Consider the following 17,029-nt stretch of genomic DNA (forward strand, 5'->3'; position numbering starts at 1 on the left):
AAGCAGCTCATCGTCCCATCACAGCGAGAATGGAAATAAAATAGGGCAGATAATTTAAAACCACTTCCAGCTTTGTGTGGATGCAATTTGCGTATCTTTTAATGAATGAAAATGCGATCGAGGAACGATAACTCCCAAGGAGGTTTTCAGGCACCAGTGCCACAGTTCCAGTTTGTATTACCTTTTTGATGAAACCTTGAAATCAAATCTCCCGGAAATGAATTCTGACTCGTTCGTTTGCTGTCTGGCAGCATTAAATTCTACTGCCTTTGCGAAGCTTTTCGTAAAAGGAGGGGAGGTCACAAAAGTATGAACTCCTCTTTCCCATACCCCCACCCTGCCCACCCCAGGCTATTGAGGACTTTTCCAAAAGAAGTAATCATTTTAGGCCCCAACTGCATTCTGAAATCTTTGCATGATGCTCCATGGTTTCTTTACAAGGTTACGACTTTGGGCTCGCTTGCCATGGAGGTCTGCTTAGACATGGCTGACGGAATGGCAGGCCTCTGTTGGTCAGCAGCTCCTGATCCCATCTTGGTGTCAGTGAGGGATCTTTGTTAGATGGAGATCTCTAATTTAGTTTCTTTTCAGCCCATCGGAAGCAGAGGTGAGTTTTTGCAACTGCAGCCTTTGCTGCCAGGAGCCAGACTTGTTCATTTCCCAAGTTGTCAGGGGTTTCTCTGGTCCCTGATGGATCACTTCAGGATCCGGAGGCTCATCTTTTGTTCAATGTTCAGCTTTTCCACAGACTGCAAAACAAAGTGGAGAAGATTGGCGTTACCAAAAAAAGGAGCAAGCTTTACTGGGGCTTCTTAGCCTTTCTCAGACCTAGAACTGCTTTTCATGGCCAGAACCTCAGTCCTGGAAAATGTGACTGAAGGATAATTCAGTGTGTGCCTCTGAGAAGGTGCCTCATCGCTGTTCACCACCCTGGTGTCTTGGAGGAAGAGCAGTTTATAAATCTCTTAATAAAAAGCAAACTGAGTGGGGAAACCAGGACCAAGCACCACTCGGGTTAAGGAGCCAAGTGTCCACAAGGGGTTAGTGTAGGGGTGGGGGACCTCAATAATAATAATAATAATAATAATAATAATAATAAATAAATAAATAAATTTTATTTATACCCTCCCTTCCCCGCCTTCAGCCCAAGGGTCATGGCCCCCTTCTGGGCAATCTTCTGGGATCACATGATGTGTTGGGTGCGGCAATAAATGTAAATATTACCTTTGTGGGACAGCTTCTACATGGCACACATTCCCACAACCATCTCTGCCATCCAGGCAAGCAGAGTTCAGAGGACACGTGTGTGTGTGTGTGTGTGTGTGTGTGTGTGTGTAGCCTGGGGAGAGAGGATGGAGCGTTCTGGGTAGAGTCCTGAGGGACAGATAGAAGGGTGTGGAGGGATACATTCAACCCCCAGGCCTGAGGTTCTCCACACCTGGGCTGTGGCTGCCTTGAAGACACAGATCCACTTGTCTGATATCTTTGGCTTTTTAAAAAAAATTACTGGAAATTAATCTTATGTTCCTCAGGGTCCATATCTCTGCAGTGTATAGACCAGCCTTCCTCAACCTTGTCCCACTCCAGATGTTTTGTTCTCCTCCCATCTGGGGGTTGATGGGAGTTGGAGGCCCAAACATCTGGAGGGCACTAAGCTGGGAATGGCCAGTGTGGAAGAACCTCCCCTATCCCAGACCTTTGCGAACTCCTCAAAGGAGATGGCGTTGTCTCCATCCTTATCAGCCTCTTGGATGGTTCGGTCTGTGATGCTCTCGAGTTGCTCATCCGTCACCTCGATTCCAATCATCATTCTCAGCACCTGGGAGTTGGGGAAGAGGGGTAGCCAGAGAGATGAGGGGTTCTTAAGGGCGCTGCTTCTCCCTATTCCTCCGCCTTCATCAAGATGAGGGACTAAAGCTTTGCTCTGCTGATGGCTGGAGCACAAACTTGGGCGTGCTTCTGCAACAATGTCCTTGGATAAATTTCCTGGGGTTCCTGGCACGATAAGCACTTGTGACCTTCGCAATGTAAGAAGACCCTATTGGATCAGGCCAATGGCTTGGATAGTCCAGCATCCTGTTCTCAGAGTGGCCAACCAGATGCCCAGTGCGAAACCTGAAAGCAGGATTCAAGCACAACAGCAGCTCTCCCCATCTGTGATTCCTAGCAACTGGTAAAGGTAAAGGGACCCCTGACCGTTAAGTCCAGTCGTGGCCGACTCTGGGGTTGCGGCGCTCATCTCGCTTTACTGGCCAAGGGAGCCTGCGTACAGCTTCCGGGTCATGTGGCCGGCATGACTAAGCCGCTTCTGGCGAACCAGAGCAGCGCATGGAAACACTGTTTACCTTCCCGCCGGAGTGGTACCTATTTATCTACTTGCACAAGTGTGCTTTTGAACTGCTAGGTTGGCAGGAGCAGGGACCGAGCAACGGGAGCTCACCCCGTCATGGGGATTCGAACCGCTGACCCTCTGATCGGCAAGCCCTAGGCTCCGTGGTTTAACCCACAGTGCCACCCGCGTCCCTCTAGCAACTGGTATTCAGAAGCATTACGGCCTCTGACCATGGAGGCAGTACATAGCCATCATCGGTAGTAGCCAATGGCAGCCTTGCACTCTGTGAATTTGTCCTGTCCTCCGCAGTTTAACTGTGCGCTGTGTGGATAAGTTCTTTTTTTTATCCATCCTGACTCTTCCAACAGTCAGCTTTGAGCTCAAGACGTTTCTAGCCTGGTACATGTGAATTTTAAAAAGTGCTTCTACGCATGTAGAGAGCACATTCCTTTTGTCAGGGTGACGCCAGCTCTCCTCCTCCATTGAGGTTTACGGGGCAGGATATATTTTCCTTTGGGTAACATCTTTAAGCACTGCCCCTCCCTGATTTTAATTCTTCTTATGCACATCCCTTTCCCACCCCTGCAGCTTTCCCCAGTTGTTGGCAAGAGTTACCTGTAATATTTCTGCTCGGGAGATCTTCCCATCCTTGTCTAGGTCGTAGAGCTGAAAAGCAACTGAACAGGAACCAGAACAACGGGGGGGGGGGGAAGGTTAGCAATGGGGAAGGTTTAGGGCGAGACACCACGTTGTGCTGCCGGCCCATAGATCTGTCCAACTTAAGGGGGGACAGTAAGCGGCCAGGTTGCATGTGCATGCTGTGCTTTTGTTACCGCACAACTGGGGAACTTGGCAGTGACTGCGGAACTCTGTATCCTGAGTGTTTCAGTTTTCATTTAAATGAAATCAACCAAGCGTCTAGCCCTTACAGCTACAAGGGGTACTTCTTGTCACCCTCCTGTAGTTGTTTTCCCTGGAACACCCATTGTATGTCCACTCACACTTCAGCTTGCTAAGCCGGCTGTTAGCGTTCTGCGAGCCTCCGGGTCCTTCCACTGGCCGGAAGTGGGCCAGCACACGAGTGAATGTCCGGAAGTCCGTAGTCTCTCTCCTAGGGAGAAACAAGACCCTTTGTGGAATCTTACCTACTAGGAAGGAACATGGGAATCTGCTGGCCCATCTAGCTCTGCATTGCCTTCACTGGAGATGCTTGGAGTTTGAATCTGAGACCTTCTGCATGCAAAGCAGGTTCTCTGCTCCTGAGCTACCATATTTTTCGCTCCAAAGACGCACTTTTGTCTTCCTACAAAGTAAGGGGAGATGTCTGTGCGTCTTATGGAGCAAATGTCTGGTCCCTGGAGCCGAATTTCTCAGGGGCAAAAAGCAGATCATGCTCTTTTTTTTGAAAGAGGGAAGTGGGTGTTGAAACAAAGCCGCTGATCAGCAAGTGATCAGGAGGGAGATAAGGGACGCTATCAATAAAGGAGGCTGCCTGGGGGGCGGGGGAGGTAAAGACAGCAAACTTGCAAAGGGGGGAAACAGGAAGACTAAAGCAATGAGGAGAGAAATTAGGAGAAAAGGAGGAGCAAAAAACTGCTCCAGTTAAGGAAAAGGCACTAAGGCAAACAAGAGGGAAGGGAGTGTTGAAAGGAAACAGCTGATTGGTGGGATCGGAAGAGAGATAAGGGACGCTAGCTGCCTGGGAGGGGGGAGGTAAAAGCCCATGGATCCTCAGGATTTTTACATTGGGTCACCCCAATTTCACCCTCAGATCGCATAGCATGTCCATGGCTACAGCCTGCACCCAAAAAATTTCGCACCCTCTGTTGCGTGGGGCTGCAGTGGTGCAAAAATGTGGTTACAAAGCACGGATCCGTATGGATCCTCAGGATTTTTGCATTGGCTCACCCCAAATTCTCCATCAGATCGTATGTCTGTGACCACAGCATGAACCACAAAAATCATACATCCACTGTTTTGTTCAGAATTTTTTTCTTTCTTGTTTTCCTCCTCTAAAACTAGGTGCATCTTATGGAGTGAAAAATACAGTACTTCCTTTCCTGTCTTTAGCATGCCATTGCTTGAGGAAGCCTGATCAGCCTGAGGGGTTTTTCTTAATTATGCATTTGTATCAGGGCTGCGAAAGAGGCAGGCCTTGATTACATTAGACAAGGCCAGTGTCTGCCTCACACCTCTCAGTCCTGGGATTTCTCTTTGCGTGGACTTTGGGGAACTGCCTGCAAGAGGCCACTCCTGCCTGGCTGGGTCTCAGCGACAACGCAGGAACTCTGTGTGGCTCTCAGGCAGACACAGGATGAGCCCTTTCATGAGACTTGGGAATTGGGGCTGGGAGATGTTCCTTGTGGATGTTCGCCAAGAGCAAATGCGTCTGTGGAAGAACATAATAGACTAGAATCAAGAAGAGGGCAGGCAGCAGAAGAGCCCTCCAGGCACACTTGGCTGTTGCAGTACCCTGAATCATAGAATGGACTCTAGAATCATTCTTGTGCACTAAGGTCTGATTCCCTGTATTGTCAGAAGAGGACAGGATGCTGAAGTGAGGGCAAGGGGCAAGTGAGGGCGGTTTCTGTTTTTTATGGCACTGGGCAGGGCCAGAGACTTCCCTACACACAACACACACACACACACACACCCATCTGGGAAGAAGGCATCAATGATCCGATCGCCGATGGGGTTCACTGCTAGTTCTCCGATCCCTTCGAAGTCATCTTTGCTGCAGAGGGAGAAAACGTAGCTATAACAAAACGTATAAGTTTTAGCAACAGAATTGGAAGGGATCCCCAAGGGGTATCTAGCCCAACCCCCACAACTCAAAGGGGGCTTATGTTAGGTTTTTATTTATTTTATTCCATCCAACTTTTCTGTTCACAGTGAATATCTGAAGTGGCTGATGACCAAAACGAGCAGGGGGGAAACACATAAAAGGAATTCTGGTCATAGTCAGAAAAACCCCCCAAGGTTTCTTTGTCTTCCTGGTGCGAAGTCTGTGTAATTGTTTGGTAGGTTGAACAAGCAAAATTGTATGAGACGTGGCGACTCGTTCCTTTCGGCTCAGGCGCTGTCTGTGTAATTGTTAACCCCACACCCGCCTCCTTTGACTGGCCTGCAGTGATGATGATGATGATGATAATAATAATAATAATAATAATAATAATAATAATAATAATAAATTTATTATTTATACCCTGCCTATCTGGCTGGGTTTCCCCAGCCACTCTGGACGGCTTCCAACAGAATATTAAAATACAATAGTCTATTAAACATTAAAAGCTTCCCTAAACAGGGCTGCCTTCAGATGTCTTCTAAAAGTCTGGAAGTTGTTTTTCTCTTTGACATCTGGTGGGAGGGCGTTCCACAGGGCGGGTGCCACTACCGAGAAGGCCCTCTGCCTGGTTCCCTGTGACTTGGCTTCTCGCAGCAAGGGAACTGCCAGAAGGCCCTTGGAGCTGGACCTCAGTGTCCGGGCAGCGAATATTTTGAATCCACATTGCCTCTCTTCCTGCTACAATCTGCCTAAGTACTTGAGTAGTGGACAACCATAAAAGTTTCTGTGCTGCTGTTAGTAGCAGAGACCAGCCTACTAAACGTACCGGGAGCTCAGGGGCCGTGCTACAGCCTCAACTCCTGCATCCCTAAATCTGTCGCCCAGATGTTGTGCAGAAAGCTGAGGTGATAATGTAGTTGTTTCTGCCAGGGTGCCCTAACTTCCTACGTCAGCTGGATGAAACACTGTAAAACTGAAATACATCAGGTGTTGACAAATGAGCAGGAATTTGGTGGTCAAAAGCAGTGGCTAAGGGGCTTCTGTAGGCATTTACTGTGGGATATCCTTGCTGCATTTACTAACTTTTTATGGGCCATCAGCGGGACATTGTTATGAAAATCCCTGTCTCCACTGCGTTTTCCCCTCTTGCGGGTCTTCTGCCTGCAGAAAAACTAACTTAAAAAGACCCCCAGAACGGAGCAGAACTGCTGCTCTCTGCAGGTGTGAATTGTTCTTAATTCTGCTCTGATGACTCTTGGAATCACAGAATTCTAGAGCAGTATATTTCTGACGTGTGCTCTGTCACATTGGACAGGTGAACCTATTGCCACTCCTCTCACCTTTAATGTGTCATCATTTTTTACCAGTTTGCTCTGATGTATTTAGTACTGTATTTGTAGACGGCTCTTGAATCAAGCTTTAAAATGTTTTACCAGTCTCAGAAAAATAAAATGGAGAACTAGCTCTTGAAGAAGAGCATTAGTTCATATTTATTTATTTTTAATTTAAAAACGAGAAACTTCTCACGTGAATTGAGTCTTCCCTGTTCCCATGGCTATATCATGTCCACAAGTGTGAATAGAACATGGCAGGATAGGAAAAGCACAAACCTCAACTCAGCTGCCTGGATCTCTATTGTGTAAAGGTCAGTGGGGTGTTGGTTGTGGGGCAATGTCTACAGACGGAGGCCTCTGAGTTCCTTCCTTGTTCTCAGATTGCCATCCTCTTCCTTTCCCTCCCCTCTTCCTTACCTGAGGAAGCCTTTTTCATCCTTGTCCAAGGCCTGGAACCGCTGGTAAAGGCGCACAACATTAGCTTCTGAGACTGGGTGCAAGAGGAAAGGAGAGGTTTAATGATTAGCCAAGAAAGTGCCATGAGCAGCAGGTATAATGACCTTGAAACGAATGTATTTTTAAAAAAGGAAGAAGCCAGATGCAATTAACATTCCCCTGAATCTAAAGGCGAACTGTTTGAAATTTGGAGAGCAGACTTGAGCACGCCTGCACTGCAAGGAAATGGGAACAGACTGTCCAGATTCAGGGCAGTCTCCTGGTCCACATGGGAACTATGCAACGTGGTTGCTGGGGGAAAGAAGGTCGCAGGCCTGAGGGAGGGCAAAACCAGAGCAGTGCACAGAAACGCCGTTTACCTTCCCGCCGGAGCGGTACCTATTTATCTGCTTGCACTTTGACGTGCTTCTGAACTGCTAGGTTGGCAGGAGCAGGGACCGAGCAACGGGAGCTCACCCCGTCGCGGGGATTCGAACCGCCGACCTTCTGATCGGCAAGTCCTAGGCTTAGTGGTTTAGACCGCAGCACCACCCGCATCCCTATAAATGACTTTTAGCAGCAACTAAAATTCCAAGTACCAGATAAAATGGGAAAAGGTATAGAGCAAAGGTTGTCAGTCTGGTGTCTTTTTCCCCTACCGTCAACCTCCCATTATCCATGCTAACTGGGGCTGATGGGAAATGGAGGGTGCCACTGTGACTATTATTCCTGCCACAGCACTTGTTGCTTTGAAATGTGCTGCATCTTCTCTCCAGGGAAAAGTGACAAGCCCAGCATAATAAAAGACAACATTGGATTTAAAGCACAAACATTCAAACCTTCTGCCCCCTACTGAGGGGATTTAATACCCCCCCCCCCACTTGTTGAACGGAAATCTCAAAGTCAGCCCCCTCCCCTCTCTTTCCTCCTCTGGAGATTTCGCAAACAATAGGAAGCCAGCTGCCAGATAAGATGCAAGGCTTTGGGTGGGGCACCGTGCCAAGCTCAAAAGCAACAGTTCATTTTTCATCCAAAACTTGGTAAAATAACTCTTTAAAGGGGCAGGGGGGGGGGAGGATCACATTCCACCCCAGGAGCATGATGATCTCTCCCAAATTAACCGCACCCCAGACGAAAGATTCCCGTGTCCCAAGTCTCTGCTTTTGGCTGACTCATCAGAACAAGAAAAAAACAATTTATTCCACAGCTGCAAATTGTCCAGAAGTTGTGCACTCGCACAATACTAGCTGATGCGCTGTCGTTTCCTCCCATTTCCTTGGCTGGGAACAGGCTTTGTGGGCCTCTGATCTCCGTTAGTCACCTCACCTCTGCTCTGTGCCCTGAGCTGGGGACAGGAGGCAGGTGGCCCTGTTGGGGTGAGGCTGGAACGGGACAGGCCCAGAACGCTGGAACCCGAAAATCTGGATTAGCCTCTTCTTCCAGTGCCTGCTCCCTCTCTGGCTCAAGGTGAGAGGGGTGCATTGGCATCACGGCAGCTGCAGAGAGCCACAGCCGCTGCACCCATTTCACCTCCCCTTAAATTGCTCCCTGCCCTGTGCTTTGATCTGGATCTCTGGAGTCCCGACACCCCTTTCCTCCCAGCTCCCAAACTGAGCAGTGCTTCAGCTATGAAGTCCCAATTCTGATCCTCTCTGGTCACCAGGCTCTTCTCCACGAGTCCTGCATCTTTCCCTCCTATGAGATTGCCCAAACCCACTGGCCACGATTCCCACCCCTTGCGTAAAGTCTGGAGCAGCCAGGACCTCTCTCTTCCCAGCAAAGCCAAGTCTCATCCTGGGACAGCTCCAGAGATCTAAGGCTGGTCTGTGGGGTTGGCAAGACGAGAGCAAATGCACCGCAAGGCAGGTGGGCTTCTCATTTTGGGGAATGGGGTTTAAAACAATTCCGAGCTCTGTTGCTAACTCCCTCCTCCCCCATTTCCCCCCTCTATTCATGGAAAGAAGGAAAGCAAACCGTTCTCTCTTATAAAGTTTTCCGTACAGCCAGTTTCTTTCATGATCTCCTGCTGCTCAGGGACGGTGAAGAGCTGAGAAGTTTGGCCTCCCATCTTGAAGCAGTTCTGACTCTCCTCCAGGGCAGCCAAAGCTGTTTACAGGGCGTGCCTCTCTCTCTGTGTGTGCATCTATATTAATATCGGGACACCTACCAACTTCAGCAGAGAGTCACACACACACACACACACTCCCAGCAGCTGTTATCAAAGCCAGACAGCTAATCCACTGCAAGGGGAGGAGGGACTTGGGAAGGGCCGGGAAGAGTTGTTTTAAGGTGGAAAGGCAGGGAGAAGAGAGAGGCAGGCAATGCTAAGTGGCTGCTGTAAGTTACATGCCGAAATCCAGCATCGCCTGAGCTCTGGGAGTGCGGCTTTCTCCTGGTTGAAGTGCAGAGTGTTTGAGGACCGGGACATTCGCAGGGAAACCAAAATGCTTGTTTACAAAGCTACTGTACCACCAACCTTACTGTATGCCTGTGAAATATGGACCACTTATAAATGCCATCTCCAACTCCTCAAAAGATTCCATCAACGGGGTCTCTGAAAAATCTTACACATCACTTGGGAAGACAGGCGTACTAATATCAGTGTACTGGAAGAAGCAAAGACCACCAGTGTTGTAGGCAAATGCAGACTTTAGGGTTTCACAAAACTCTTTATCAAGGAGATCACCAGTGTTGAAACGGTGATTCTTCAACGCTAACTTCATTGGACTGGTCATGTTGTGCGGATGCCTGATGATCGTCTTCCAAAGCAACTACTCTATTCCGAACTTAAAAATGGAAAGCGTAATACTGGTGATCAACAAAAGAGGTTTAAAGACACTCTCAAGGCAAATCTAAAAAGTGTAGTATAAACACCTACAATTGGGAAACACTGGCCTGTGAGCGCTCCAGTTGGAGAACAGCCTTGACCAAAGGTGTCCTGGTCTTTGAAGACACTCAAACTCAGGACGCAAGGGATAAACGTGCTAAGAGGAAGGCATGCTTGGCAAACCCTCACCGGGATCAACTCCTGCCCGGAAACCCATGTCCCCACTGTGGAAGGACGTGTGGATCCAGAATTGACCTCCACAGTCACTTACGGACTCACTGTTAAAATTGTGTTTATGGAAGACAATCTTACTCGGCTATCAGGGATTGCAGATGAAGAACTTGCATGCAAGTCTTTGAGTTACAAAGGTCTTTTCTTCAGCAGAATATTGGGGAGGCGGGGAGAGACCTCAACCCTTGGTCATTATAGTGCTCTTTCTCAAGATTTTGGGAAACCGTGATGTTAGAAAATGCGACTTGGCGCTGTTGCCAGAAAGGCTTATGATCCGAATCCTGAAACTTTGTTGGCTTCCAATTGGTTTAAGGGCCCCAGTTTTGGCCTTTATAAAGTCCTTAGTGTACTTGAAGGGCTGACTCCCCTCTCCGTTTCAGCTATGGAGGGGCCTGTCCATGTGGGCCCCCACCCCAACTGCCCTCTCCCACCATATCTCCCAGGCTACGGCGCTCCTTTCAGGGGTGGGGTGTGTGTGTGTGTGTGTGTGTGTGTCCCCTTTGCCAAAGGCTTTCTGGTTGCAGACTATATCAGAGGGCATTTGTAGTTTCTTGCTGCCGGCTGTGTCTTAATTTTCAAAATGATGCTTGTTTACTGATGTTGCAGATTTAATGGTTTTCGTTTGTTTTTTAAATGTGATCCCCTGCCGTAAGTTGCCTTCAAGTGCTTTGGCACAAAAGGTGGGATAGAAATATTTTAATGATATGCAAATCTGTACAAATTATTCCTAAGAAACAAATTACGATTAGGGCTCTGTACCTCCTCATTTATTTGCTGGCTAGTTTGGTGTCAAGAGAAAGCTAACAGATTAGGAATGGGGGGCCTCCCAGTGTTGTTGGACCTTGGCTTCCTTCACCCTAGTCAATGGACAGGGATGATGGGATTTGTAGTCCAGCAACGTCTGGAAGTCCACAGGGTTTGACATTGGCAGGGCAGCTTCTTCAGGACATTTGAATGCCCCTTCAGTTTTGACCACCTTCTCTGTTCTGGGCTTCTTTGTACAGACCTGCCTATACTATCATGCAACAATAAAATCTAGAAACTTGCTGTTTTTAGAAGCAGGTTGATGGTAGTCTTGCTTTGTTGAAATGTAGCTAGATAGGCTTTCTAAGCCTGGACATCATCATCATCATCATCATTTTTATTATTTATACCCCACCCATCTGGCTGGGTTTCCCCAGCCACTCTGGGCGGCTCCCAACAGAGGACTGAAAACAGAATAAAACTTCAAACTTTAAAAACTTCCCTAAACAGGGCTGACATCAAGGGATATCAGGGAGAGCAGTGAATCGAAAGCAGCAATTTATATCTGTCAGGGAACAGAATTGTCCTCAGTTTGGAACTTCGTGATAGAATGACTTGATTCATTGTTGAGACAGTGGGGGGCACTGCTGGGATGATCTGCAGGGTCTCTCTGGGTGAATGCAAAGTGTGTGTCTATTAAGACGGGCCATGGGAATGCAGATTTATTGAATAAATCAGCTTTATTAAGATGGGCCCTTGGTAACATTGTCAGAAATCAGACTTACTTAACTTGAGGTATGGTTCAGTTCCGGAAAATCGAAAGTGGTAGAAATGTTCCCCTGAGATCTGACTCACACATGCAGGCAGGTTGCTTGCTGAGTTGAAGCTGTACTTGCGAAGTGACTCCACCGAAATGTCCTGTGCTTGACTGATTCGAAAGTTTGGCTTGCAGCATCAAGCGATAAATGTGCAACTCATCCTTTCAGTGTGTGCCAAGCACTTTTTCCGCAATACTGAGTATTTGCAGCTAACCCCAGCATATTTGAGATTAGGGTGGCAGCTCCTAGTTCTGCGGATCAAGTATCCAGGCTTGTTTGAACCCAGCTCATCTTATTTTAGAAATCAAGCAGCAAGGTGTTGCTGAGCCATTTGTGCGGAAGAGCTGTGGTGGGTCACTGATAGAGAACACCTCCTTTGCGTGCCAAATGCCTGGATCAAGCCCCACAACCTGTATGTAGGGCAAGGAGATGCCCCTTTTTGGGTTGGCCACTGAGAACAGGATGCTGGACTAGACAGGCCATTGGCTTCATCCAGCAGGCTGTTCTTAGGTCCTTACAGAATAGCTGAACCAGTGGTAATGTTTCAGTGTATATTTTCCATTAAATTTTTGAACAATGCAGTTCTGTTTATGCCATCTTCAAAGGTGTGCACGTGTAAGACGCTTTGTGTTTGAGGAAGCAACAGCTGTTGTGTTGATGGATGAAGCAATGTTGAAGCAATGATTCTTCAACATCAACTTCGTTGGACTGGTCATGTTGTGTGGATGCCTGATGATTGTCTTCCAAAGCAACTACTCTATTCCGAACTTAAAAATGGAAAGCGTAATGCTGGTGGTCAGCAAAAGAGGTTTAAAGACGCTCTGAAGGCAAATCTAAAAAAATGTAGTATAAACACCAACAACTGGGAAACACTGGCCTGCGAGCGCTCCAGTTGGAGAACAGCCTTTACCAAAAGCATCATGGGCTTTGAAGACACTCGAACTCAGGACGCAAGGGAGAAATGTGCTAAGAGGAAGGCACGCTTGGCAAACCCTCACCGTGATCAACTCCCGCCCGGAAACCTATGTCCCCACTGTGGAAGGATGTCTGGATCCAGAATTGGCCTCCACAGTCACTTACGGACTCGCTTTTAAAACTGTACTCTTACTCGGCCACGAGGGATCGCCAAAGAAGAGTTATAACCGCAAATTGGATTAACATCTAGATGACACTAGATGCCCAGTAATGAGTGTTGCTAACTGAAGCTGTTCAGGCTGCTCCTCTTCATTTACACAAAACATTGTTTTGAAATGTTAGGCACTTAGCATGCACCATTGAGCATGATCTGAAGTCACCTGAGGCTAAAGTCACTTTGAAGCTAAGCAGCCCTGGGTCTGGGAGGTGCCTGGAGTGGAAACTACCTGAGAACCACTGCTTCAGTTTCCATTATGGAAGAAAGGCAAGATACAATTTTAAAAAATATTATTATTATTATTAACAATCTTTGTTATTTTGAGTGCCCTTAGCACATTTGCAGTGTACCATTCCTTGTTAGGCAGATGTGGCTAAATGCGCAAGGCCTCACAGTGGCCCAGTGGCACATCCAATTTGTACAGGAGCCTGGGTTCAGAAGGCACGGCAGGCCAGACTCTGGCTTGTTTCCTGGTACAGTGGTACCTCGGGTTAAGAACTTAATTTGTTCTGGAGGTCCGTTCTTAACCTGAAACTGTTCTTAACCTGAGGCACCACTAATGGGGTCTCCTGCTGCTGCGCCGCTGCTGCACGATTTCTGTTCTCATCCTGAAGCAAAGTTCTTAACCCGAGGTACTATTTCTGGGTTAGTGCGGTCTGTAACCTGAAGTGTATGTAACCTGAAGCGTATGTAACCCGAGGTACCACTGTATTTGGATCTTTGGCTGTATCTAGGCATGGTTTTTACAGGTTAGATGTGTCCTTCCTTGATTCTAAATGGAATGCAACCAGGTGTCATTTTTGATTGCTCTAATTCTATCTGATGGAGAGAGGGTGGTGACTGCCCCCCCCCCCTTTTTACCAGCATGTGATGCTATGTTTAAACCCAATCACTGGGGGAGAAATGCTTTTACTAAACCAGTGACTATATATTTAAATTTTTTTTAAACATTCCTTTCGTGGGAGCGCCAGCTTCCTGACTCCAGGCATGCCCATCTCAAAGCCTTGACAGCCATGAGTGGACACACTTATTTCTCAGCCATGTGTTGACAGCTGCTTATAAACAGCTTCCCCAGGGCTGGTAGGTCATCGCCTTTCTCACTTGCCTGCCTTATGGTTTCCCCATTAACACTTTCCTCTGTTAGTTCAGGGAGCTCTGCTCCTGGGGGCGGGCATAGGGGGACAAAGCTTTGGCGAAGCAGGGAGCCAATTCATCTCCAAGGGGCCTCTATTCAGGGGTACCTGGCTGTGTACAGTCAAATGTTCTCCCATCCCTACTGTGAAGAGCCCCCCCCCCCATAGTGGACAAACTGACTGTCAGCAGGAAGAAAAATTATTTGCCCTTTCCACTGAAGAACGAAAAGCCATGTGTGGTTATCAAGTGTCAGGAAGTCGATGGAAGTTAGGAACGTCTTCCAGATCCTTTAACTCCCAGGAGGTGTCAGGAACTGGGTCCCGTGGAATGTCCCTTCTGCGCGGAACATTGTACAAGTTTTTGCAAATAGTTGGGGGTTTAATAATAATAATAATAATAATAAATAATAATAATAATAATTTATTATTTATACCCTGCCCATCTGGCTGGGTTTCCCCAGCCACTCTGGGCGGCTTCCAACAAAACACTAAAATACAATAACCTATTAAACATTAAAAGCTTCCCTAAGCAGGGATGCTTTATTAAACTGTTTTTGCAACTTTGGGTGGGCTGGTTCAGGGAAAGGGATTCCTGTTTGATGATGCCACTGCCTGTCTCCCCTAAATATTGTGCTTGGTTTCTTTGAATGTGAGACCTCTGAGTCTCCTGCTACTCACAAGGACTCCCCCTACGTTAGGGGGTGGGGAACCTGTGGCCCTCCAGATATTGTTGTCGTTTAGTCGTGTCCGACTCTTCGTGACCCCCTGGACCAGAGCACGCCAGGCCCTCCTGTCTTCCACTGCCTCCCGCAGTTTGGTCAAACTCATGCTGGTAGCTTCAAGAGCACTGTCCAACCATCTTGTCCTTTGTCGTCCCCTTCTCCTTGTGCCCTCCATCTTTCCCAACATCAGGGTCTTTTCCAGGGAGTCTTCTCTTCTCCTGAGGTGGCCAAAGTCTTGGAGCCTCAGCTCCAGATATTACTGGACTCCAACTCCCATGAAGCCCACCCATCGTGGCCCCAGGCTTGGGATGGTGGCAGTCATGGAAGTCCAACCACCTTGGTGGCTTTCCACCTGTGGCCTCTTTTTCAGTGTGGTGGGACCTGACTGGACATGGAAGTATCCCTTGAGGGCAGGCCTAACTCAAACAATGTATTCAGCCACTTGGGGTGGCAGCATTTTTAGAGAGGTCCCTTAAACAGCCTTATGCAAACTGGGAGGCCACATCTGGAATCCTTGGCAATGTCAATGAATGCTAAGACCACAAACTCTGTGGTGATGATGTGAGGAGCCTGGGTTGCACCTCTCAGATTGCCGTTGTGCTTTGGGCGGCAAAATTTCTTGAGCTAGTCCACTGCCCAGTTCAATAAATTGGGACGCCATTGGGCACAGGCTCGGCTGCTTGTCCCCATCACAGCCACCCTAAAAGTTCCACCTGGACGTGGTGGTTGTGTAGAAGTGTGGTGTAGAAATGAAGCAAAACAGTGGAAGAAAACAGCTTCAGGCAGATTCGGTTTCACTGAGCAAAATAGATATTTTATATAACTTTCTTTTGAGAGAAAGGAGCATACATAAGAAAAGTCACAGAGGGTGGGGAAGGATATATAAACATGGCACTTATAAATATACAGTATATACAACTTAAATATGTTTATAAAGCATCTCCAGCAGACTCTTTTTGTACACAGTATTTATTGTGTTTTTAAATTAAAAAAGAAAACATGGGGCGGGGGGAGGGGAACAGTTTAAAAAGGAACAAGAACTGCTATGCATCCCAAAATATTTCTGTTAAAATCTGTGATATTAGGATCAGAGGCTGAAAATGTAACTGCAATCCTACACGACTACTCAGAAGTAAAAGCCATTGATTTCAATGGGTTTTACTCCCAGGTAAGCAAGTCTAGGATTGCAGTCTTAATCTTTTTTTTTAATGGAATGAAAAGTTTGCCGCAGCTGTAGTAAACTGAGTTGCTACCAAAGCATGATTCCACTCACTTCATCCTTTTTGTATAAAAAAATACTCACCATTATTGGGGGGGGGGGATGTCGACTTTTCTTTATACGAAGCTTCAAATTGCCATTTGTGGGGTAAACAGAACAAGAAGTTCATCTCTCAAAATGTGTTAAAAAAAATTTCAAAAAGCAAAATAAGCAATTCACGACGTTCATCCAATTGGTCACGTAAAGCACAATGGATTCCGTTTTGACTTGATAGCCAAAAATGATGACTTATCTCTTGCCAGAGTGCGCTTTTATATTCCATGTTGCTTTTGTCCAGGCCCGTCTCTGTGGTGGGCCGAGGGGGCTTGTTCTTGTGGAGGGAGTGGTGGTGGTGGTGGGGAGCCTTCTAAAGCAACGCACCCCAAGGACACAAAGTCCTCTTAAACAGAATCTCCTCTTGCTGTATTGCTTCGCAATAGGACAACCGTGTCCCCTATGAGTCTGGTTGAGTTTTTCCTCCCGAATCATTCAGAAGAGTGACAGGGAATCTTTGCAGGCAATATTCCAGCAGTAGGTGGGGCTAGAGACCTAAGTGAGCTTTTGGGGATCTAGGGATGGGCAGCACGTTGGCCACAATTCAGCTCAGGGACCACACTGAAGGGTTAAATGGCCACCTTGCACCTTGGTCCTGATCCAGATCAGGCCCCTGGGACCTGCTGTTTGCTGCTTTCCCCCCTCCCTCCTACGGCCACCATGGAACGGGAGGGAGAGAGGGTGGGGCCAGGTAAGAGTGGCCCTGGGAAGCCTCCAGGGGCCACACCCAGCCTGGGGACCAGAGGTTCCCAGTCTCTGATTAAAACCAACCCACCAGGGAACGTCCACTACAAAGGGAGAAATCTGTTAGTCTCCCACATGCTACTTGCCTTGTATAAATGCTGTCCCTGTATGGTGATAAGAGTGGCGCGACCATACCATTTCCTCCAGTTGAAAAATGCTTCTTCAGGAACTACTACTGGCAAAATAAGGAGGACACCTGGAACCTGTCCTGCCAGGTTCTTTTACAGGTGAGTATCTCACCTGGGTTCCCCTTAGCAGATCCTCTCCTCCTTGGTTTTTTTTACAACCACATCAAGCCAACAGATGTGCACTGTGCTTCGTTAATTTTTATTTCCTTTTTCAATGAAAGGTGCCTTGTGGATTCTTTTGTAGTTGAAAGGTGAGGCATCACTCAAATCCAATCAATCATAGCTTCCTCTTTGGGGGGGGGGGTCGTTTTTTTTCTGCACCTCTCCGGTGGTGGAACGAAAGGGCAGCTTC

General features: G+C 47.5%; 1 protein-coding gene across 2 annotated transcripts; it reads right to left on the minus strand.

Annotated features, from left to right (window-relative positions):
* Positions 1–71: 71 nt before the first annotated feature.
* LOC308484452 (calcineurin B homologous protein 2-like) lies at positions 72–9,081 on the minus strand. 2 transcript variants are annotated; one of them, XM_081019417.1, is made up of 7 exons: positions 8,861–9,081; positions 6,869–6,941; positions 4,986–5,066; positions 3,334–3,443; positions 2,948–3,009; positions 1,697–1,819; positions 72–749 (listed from the first exon to the last, which is right to left on the minus strand). In XM_081019417.1, exons 1-7 carry the CDS (start codon positions 8,952–8,954, stop codon positions 696–698), a joined length of 597 nt encoding a protein of 198 aa, XP_080875543.1. In that variant the 5' UTR covers positions 8,955–9,081; the 3' UTR covers positions 72–695. The 2 variants fall into 2 exon arrangements, with proteins under 2 accessions (XP_080875543.1, XP_080875544.1); XM_081019418.1 differs by having other exon boundaries at positions 8,888–9,073.
* Between the last annotated feature and the right edge of the window lie 7,948 nt (positions 9,082–17,029).

Source organism: Podarcis pityusensis (assembly GCF_964106645.2).
Source record: "Podarcis pityusensis genome assembly, chromosome: 8".
NCBI classification, from domain to species: Eukaryota; Metazoa; Chordata; class Lepidosauria; order Squamata; family Lacertidae; genus Podarcis; species Podarcis pityusensis.